Source organism: Haemorhous mexicanus, chromosome 19, assembly GCF_027477595.1.
Source record: "Haemorhous mexicanus isolate bHaeMex1 chromosome 19, bHaeMex1.pri, whole genome shotgun sequence".
NCBI classification, from domain to species: domain Eukaryota; kingdom Metazoa; phylum Chordata; class Aves; order Passeriformes; family Fringillidae; genus Haemorhous; species Haemorhous mexicanus.
The window spans coordinates 11,333,841-11,341,782 of NC_082359.1; the positions used below are offsets into that span (position 1 = coordinate 11,333,841).

General features: G+C 48.2%; 1 protein-coding gene across 3 annotated transcripts; it reads right to left on the minus strand.

Annotated features, from left to right (window-relative positions):
* Nucleotides 1-311: 311 nt before the first annotated feature.
* Nucleotides 312-7,719, minus strand: RNF34 (ring finger protein 34). Of its 3 annotated transcripts, none has more exons than XM_059863725.1 (6): nt 7,625-7,719; nt 4,434-4,652; nt 2,719-3,108; nt 2,336-2,389; nt 1,908-2,109; nt 312-827 (listed from the first exon to the last, which is right to left on the minus strand). In XM_059863725.1, the coding sequence occupies exons 1-6, from the start codon at nt 7,628-7,630 to the stop codon at nt 640-642; spliced, it is 1,059 nt and encodes a 352-aa protein (XP_059719708.1). In that variant the 5' UTR covers nt 7,631-7,719; the 3' UTR covers nt 312-639. The 3 variants fall into 3 exon arrangements, with proteins under 3 accessions (XP_059719708.1, XP_059719709.1, XP_059719710.1); XM_059863726.1 differs by lacking the exon at nt 7,625-7,719 and adding an exon at nt 7,118-7,249; XM_059863727.1 differs by lacking the exon at nt 2,336-2,389.
* Nucleotides 7,720-7,942: the final 223 nt, after the last annotated feature.

Below are 7,942 nucleotides of genomic sequence, written 5' to 3' on the forward strand. Positions count from 1 at the left end.
GTTTTTGGAACCCACCAGGCAGAGCCCAGTGCGGCCCCTGGGCCCTGCAGAGTGATGGAGTGTTTTGTACACTGACAGAGAACAGCCAAGACAGCACGTGTCATGACAGACATTCAGAGGGAGCAATCAGCATAAAGCAAGATTGCTTAAGGGCTTCTGTGCGGGAACAGTTCATGGCAGTGCTTCCTAAGCTGTGTCCGACACCAGCAGGCAGCCAGGCTGTCGGAACAGATACATTCTATCGTTAGGGAAAAGCTGAATAATCAACTGATATATTCATCGCTTCTAATGCACTAGACAACACCACAGGCTAACAGGCTCAAGCAGAGGTGTTTATTGACCACTTGCCGAGTGCTGAATGCGTAAGGACAGGTGAGATTCTTCAGAAGAGAGCAAGAACTGCTGTAAACAGTTTGACTCCAACAATCTGTGGGGCTGTAAGGTCAGTGGGGCAGCACCTGGGCCTGCCCAGCCCTGCGCTGCAGGAGCTGATTGAAAAACCTTTCACCAACTTCTACATCATGATGTTGAAAAGGCCGAGTTTAACCAAAACGACAAAGCTGCCCCAAGGCCCAGCACTCCTGCCCACAGGAATCCTGCCCCCAGGAATCCTGCCCGGGGCACTGGGGCAGGGCTGGGTTAGGATTTGAAGACGTGCACGGCCCGCACGACGTACTGTCGGCAGATGGGGCACTCGCTCATCCTCTTGCCGCACTTGGTGCAGGTGACCATGTGGCCGCACTCCAGCAGCACGCAGTCGATCACGGCGTCCATGCAGATCCGGCACAGGCTGTCGTCGTCCTCGTTCAGCTGCATCCTCTCCCCCTCTGCAAACCAACAGAGAGGGAGGTCACGGCTCTGGGCCCTGCAGAGCCTGGGCAGTTCCAGCCCAGCCATGCTCCATCCCCTCACATGAACTTTTTTAACCCCCAGTATGAATTAATCTATATTCCTCCACCAAGAAACAAAGAAAGAAGAACTAGAAAGCCCCTCAAGTGAACATCCAATATTTGGCTTCCTTCTTTAAACTCAAGAAACTGCTCTCAATTCAGAATGTAATGACCGTGAAATAATAAGCTGGATTAAAATTCAGAGCATGTTGGTTTTCCATGTCGGAGCTCACTGTTTTGCAGAACACTTTCCTCAGAAGATTAAACACAATAATAATAAAGCAGACTACGAAGTAGAAGCCTTAAGTAGGCCATAAAGGTGGCAGAAGTGAGTAAAACCTGTCAAGTTTCATTGCATATAGTCACCACCCCCATCAATAACTGAACATTCCATCAGATCATGGCGAAAAAAGTAAACTTTAAGTTTCTAGTTCTTTTCTCAACTTTTGTGTAAGCAAGAATTGGTCTGAGGACAAATTACATGAGTCAAAGACTCCAACTGCTATGTGGAGCAGAGGGCAGAACAGCAGCCACTGAGCTGCAGCCACTGAACAACCTTATGAAAATGTGGACTGAGACCAAAGCACTTGGACTTTTGTTACTGTACGTTTTAATTCTGCAGTAACAGACCTAAAGTGTCCTGATCTGCACAGCTACAGAGCAGCTCTGACTAATGCCCTGTGAAACCCAGCAAAGCACAGGAGGGTGCCAAGTTCCAGTTCTCTGAGGAACCAGTTCTCAGTTGTGCAATTTTACCTTCACTGTGAAAGCTGAGCTCTCCAAGCTTTGGAATAAAGTCTCAAAAAAACAGCACAATCGTGGAAAGCTTTGTTTAATCACTACAGGCATGTTCAGCTACTCTAGGGGCACCCTGCATTGTTAAAACACATTTTCCAGGTGTTCCAGCAGAGCAGACAGAGGTCAGATACCAAGTCCTTCCACTGGCAGAACAACACCAGAAACTGGAAACCAGAAACTCAGCGGTCTTAAGAAAGCAGAATTAAAGTATAAACCTACGTGTCTTGTGGTTCTCCTCACTCTCTCTGTATAGTCTGCTCACTTTTTCCACAAGTTCCCATTTTTCACAGCATCCTGAGTAGTTGACAAAATTGCAGGCGAGGATTTCCTTCAGCTGCCGAACGCTCATCCCTTCGATGTCCTCCAGCCTGGAGATGTCGGACAGGGAGGCCCTGGCTCTCTTCCTGCCCAGCCCCGGGGTCTGAAACACAGCAGTTGGGTGGTTTTAACTGCCCTGGCTACTTCAGGGCATGTGAAGCTGCAGCAGCTTGGCTAAAGTTTGATTCTTTCTGAAGCCAGTGTGTGCAGACATTCATTGCTAGACACAGCAAACTCTGGAAGAACCAGAGCAAGAGGCCAAATGTTGGCAGAGATATAAAACACTTTATGGTGTCACATGCCAAAAATCTATTCTTTGGATATCTCACCTGCTCTTCTGCACTTTCTTCTTCTTCATTATTTACAGATGTTTCAGTTTGTCCCTGTGTGCAAAATGAAACTCATCAGGATAAAAACCCATGTTATTCCCCTATAAAACACTTTCCTTCCTTCCAAGGTGATCTCAGGTGACAATGAAATGATATTTTGAAGTTCCAGTTGCTACTAATCATTCCAGGTTTAAGTTGCTTCTGACATGAACTACAAAACTTTTGTGCCCTGCTTCTGAAAGCTCGAGATAATTACCCAAGGCATTGTTCCTGCCCCTCCAAACTTTATCAATTGCTGTTTTACTTTAAATTGATACATAACTATTAAAGAAAATAAATCAAATAAAGCAATGCTATTGCATAAAACATGCTAACCACTGTACCCGAGAAGGTGTTCCACTTCCCGTGCTCCCCCTTCTGCTGGCAAGTTCTCCTGGGTTTGACATGGATACAGAGGTGGAAAAGGGATGGGTGAAAAAGGCCGAGCTCTGTGACCGTGACGAGCGCAAGCTGCCAGCGTCCATGTCCTGCTCTGTCCCCAAGCCATGGTGGCACAGCACCAGGTCCACCAGGTCTTCCTTCTCCCTGCAGGTGTCCGTGGGGATGTTCCTGAGGATCAGGTACTGGCGCAGATCCTTCACTTTCAATCTCATTAGCTGAGGGCGCTGGAAGGCCGTTTCTTGCAGCAAGTGACAAGTGGAACATCTTCTGAGATTCTCTTGTAGGACTGAACAAACTGAGCAAAAATCCTTTTTGCAGTCACAACACACATGCTGAGGGGAAAGGAGAGAACCATTCAGTTCTGGGTCACAGGAAACAACTCAAGGCCCTGCTCTCTGCTTCTCCAGGCTACAGAATTTCCTATTAGCTCTTGCACTGTCAGTTGTGACAGACATAATTTTTAAGATTTAAATACAGACACAACTGCCCTGTCAGTTTTGCAAGTGTTCCAAGGGAGTCCCTCGCTCTTCTGGCACTACTGAAGCTGACTTGAGGTTTCAGTGAAAAATATTATGAATAAACTAATAAAGTACTCAAGTTGTAGTTTAGACGACAAACAAAACTAAACCCAATCTTACGGTGTGTTAAAACACTCCTGAATATACTGTCACTGTTCCTTTCGTGTGTGTAAAAGAACAGTAAAACCCCAAACTTTAGAGAACCTACTGCTTCCTCAACTGATTGCAAGAAGTCAAAGCAGGCTTCACATGTGATGAATCACATGGGAGGGAAATACTCCCAAAAGCCCAGTTGTCACTTCTGAAGAGAGCTTTGCTCAAAGGACTCACAATACACAAAAGCTGGAATAGACAAGACTGTCAGCTTCCAGCTGCTGTGAACAAACCCAAACTCCTCAAGGTTTTCAGGATTATAAATTACCAGTGGCTTCAGAAACGTCCCCACACAACGCTTCATTCAATGAAGCCTTGCCATGTGAACAGAACACATAAGGGGAAAAGAACACACAAACTGAGGGAAGAGGCTTCATCTGAAAGAGCTGCAGAGGATTAGGTCACTGAGGGGGCAAAATAACAATCCTGGACAGTTGTGATACACTGAAATAATAAAATATTTTATTATCTCAGTTTTATTTATCTGCATTAACCCACCAACCTGCCTCCCAAAGAACGAAGAGGCTGCTGGAGCACAACAGCCTTGAGCAGAACTAAAGCTGGTCAGGAAACAACCAGAACTGCATGAGAACTTCCAGAAAGAAACTCTAATACTGTATTGTGAGTTTTTAACTTTTCCATCATCCAGTTTGTTCACTCCAGTACTCAACCACTGTCTGGAGCCATCTTCAAAACCAGATTTGCTTTACTGTTCAAGATTCCGAAGCTAACACAAGTGTCTTACAAATCAGGGCCCATTAATTTCCAGGCCAGCCCAGATCCAACGTGTCACTGATTAATGAACATCAGATTTACTAACTCCTAATCCTGGTTGACAATAATTTCTTGTGACCTCAGAATAAGGCACTTCCTCCCTCCCTGAGGCCTGTATCTGCCTCAGGTTTCTGAGAAAAACACTCATCTCGCAGTATGGAACAGATGAGTTCAGAGGTGTAAAAATCCAGTGCAATAGGAAATATACTCACTTTTTTCCTGAAAACTGAGAAGGAAAGTCCACAGGCCTTGCAGACGATGTTGGTGCTGGCTGCAGCAGGAGCTGGATATGCTGAGAAGCCTGTGCTTGGTGTGAACCTGAAGGGGCCAGCTCCTCCCCCAAAGCCAGCCTGCTGGCCACGCACTGCTCCCGTGCCCATGACTTCATTCAGCAACCCACAGCAGGAAGCCCACATGGAAGTAGCTCCCGCCTGAAAACATCACAGAGCAAACAGAGAAGATCAGGATCTGGAAGCCCACATCAGATGGGACCTGCTGCTGAGGAGCTGCTTCGCTCCATCTGTCACCCTCCCAGGAGCACGTGCTGCCAGACCCGGAGCTCCGGGAGCCCAGCACGCGCCGGCTGTGCCAGACCAGCTCGGCTCCCAGCTGAAATCCAGAGTGGGAAAGCTTTGCCTTTGCAGGCACAGGGAGCTCACACTCACCACTCCTCTTCTGGGGAATTCCCCACAGAGAGAGGCAGCAGTTTGAGGAGTGATGCAACAGCAGAGCAAAGGAGGAGTGGCCGACAGCCCATTGCAGGTGAGGGGCAAACCCCGAACGGGGACAGGCAGAAACAGCAACTTCTCATGATTAATGCACAACTGTCCCTGCAGGATCTGCTCCACAACCCACCCAGCTCCTGCATGACTCACAACAAAACTCTAAAATAACATTCCTGGCTTTCAAACTTGAAAACCAACCTTTGGCAGAAGATAATTATGGTCTGGTTACACTGAGAAGGAAACATTTTTCAAGATCTCCCTGAACCTCATTTTGTTGCCTTACAGAATGTCTCACAAAAGTTAAAATAAATCTAAATAAATTTATTTTCTACTGATTGTATTTCAGTTTTGAGTCATATCATCTTAAAACAGTGGAAATTCTGAACACATAAACAAAGTGCTGCTTTTTATCCCTGGAAGTCTTGGGCACTTGATTCTCTTTCAAAAGCTCATATTCTACTGAAAGGTGGAACTTGGACTCCAAGTTGGGCAGGTCACAAGTTTAATCACTGTCAGGTGGCTCCCTGAGACCTGCTAGAAAAAACACGAGGGGCAAACAGAATCCCATCAGGTTCGCCCTGAAAGGAAACTGAGGGGTACAACTTCCTTTACAAACAATTATTTTTTCATACTTTTTTCTTAAACAGCTGTTCTCTTTTTCATTCCAGGCCACCAAGACAGAAAACAAATGCTTTGGAGACTTTTAAATCTTGCTGTAAAAACCCCAACCAACCAGAACACACACTTCAGCTCTGTAATGTGGTGCTTTAATTCCTGGTGTAACTACACTAATTTCTAGATGAAGCTGCACATTTGCCCTGAACTGAACACAATCCTCTTACATTTGTGGAAACTTAATGCCAGAATAATGGGGATGGGCCAGAACATCTCCTTTCAAACCACAGAGCACAAAAAGTAAGAACAGGAGCTTCAGTTACAAGATCAAATATACATTCTAATTAAAATCCTCTCATCTGTTAAATCCACTCATCATTATGGGTATTTCAACTGCAGAATTCATCCTGGTGATGCAAGAATCCTCTGTGCCCTGGGCACCCCAGGAGAGCTTCCTCAGCTTCCTCCAGGAGATGAACTCCAGTAGCCCTTCCCTGACCTCCAGGGAGCTCACACAGCTCACTCCAGCCTGGAGTGATACATCCCAGACTCAAACTAAAGCTTGTTTTATAGTTCTCCATTACAAGCACTGTGGAAAGGCATTAATATTCATTTTCCCTGGACAAAACATAATTATCCTGGTTTATTAGGCAAGAGGAATTCACTTTCCAGAAATACATCCTGAAAACCAATGGCAGTTCAGTAGAGCTCTGAGTTTTAAAACATGGAACTTCTGAAAAATACCTCCTCTCATCTTAAGGGAAAGCTGCAACACAACCATTCCTCTCATTCATCACCTCTTCAAAACTGAGGAGCTAAATATGTATCTAAAACATTTTAAAGCAGCCACATATAAATAATGAACCAAAAGGATGTGTCAAAATTCAACGTCTATTTTACACAACTATGGCCTGCTCAGGGAGTCACAGCAGCAGCAGGACACACAATGACTGAAAGGACATGAGACATTTGATACCACAACCCTGGCCTGAGTTTACACCTGCTTCTTAGATTTATTTTATTCCAGAGCCTGTAACAACTGTTCAGACATCACTGTCAACACCAAACACAGATATTTTTAGGAACTTTTCGTTACCCATTTTGGACACACCAAAGTTGTTGGTATGAACAGAAAATCTCTTTATCTTGCTGCCAACCACTCACTTAAGGCAGGGCTCCGTGGGCATTAATTTTCTCCTTAGCCCACGTCACCTGCAGATTCCTTCTGTGCCCTCAGGTCATTAAGTGATAATTGAATTACGGTGTCTAGACTCTCCATATTGCTCTGTAGAAGAAATGGCACCGTGCTGAAAAGCACCAACACAACACAAATTAAACACGCCAAAACAACAACAACAAAAAAAACCCCTTGAGAGTTAATCAAAACATTCCCAATTTCTGCACCAAAACCATCAGTCTCCACTTCCATGGACGAGCTGCCTTCGGTATCGTCCCTCTCCATATCTTATGTGCATTTGCACAGGATTTGCACAGGAGCAAAATCCTGCGTTCCAACTTCTCTGCTGTTGTTTTCAGCTTTTAGGATGTTTAGTTACCTGATAAGGATTTCACCTGCTGCTCCTGACACACCTGTGCAACCTGGGTGTGCTACCAAAGCCGCAGAACGACACGACAGCGGTGGGAGGGATTTATTTTTAATCATTTTAACTGAAACTTCCTCTTTGCACCCCCCTTTGGACCACGCAGAGCTCTTCCGGGACGGCCCAACAGCCCCGGGAGCGACGCGGCGCCTCAGGGGAGCGACCGGGGCTCCGGGAGCCACCGCTGTGCCCCTCACAGGCCCGGCCCGGGCCCTGCCCGGCTGCTGACTCAGCGCGGGCCCCTCGGCTCGGCGCTCCGGCCCGGGCTCCCCTCACAGCGGGGCGGGACGGCGGCCGCGGCCTGAGGCGAGCCGGGAGGGGCGGCCCGGCCCGGACATCCCGCCGGGCTCCCGGTCCCGTTACCCTCCCCGCTTCGCCCCCTCCTCCTTCCTCCCTTGCTGGCAGAGGGAGAGGCGCTTTCCCGGCTGGCCGCACCCCTCATCTTCACGGACCCCCCCTCACCTTCATGGCCGCTCCCGCCGCTCCAGCGCAGCGTCGCCCCCGCCCCGCGCCGACCCCGCCGGGCCGCCGCTCGGAGGGCGGGCTCTGCCGCCGCGCCGCACGCCATTGGCTGCCGCGCCGCCGCGCCGCGCGCCTATTGGCTGCTGCGCCCCAACGGCGAGAGGGAGCGACCAATGGGAGCAGAGGACACGGCGGGGCCGAGGGGGCGCGGAAATGCCCCGAGCGGGGCCGGGACACGCGGGGGCACCGAGGGTGGCACTGGTGGGACCCGAGGGTGGCACCCATGCAGTCACTGATAGTGGCACCGATGGTGGCTCC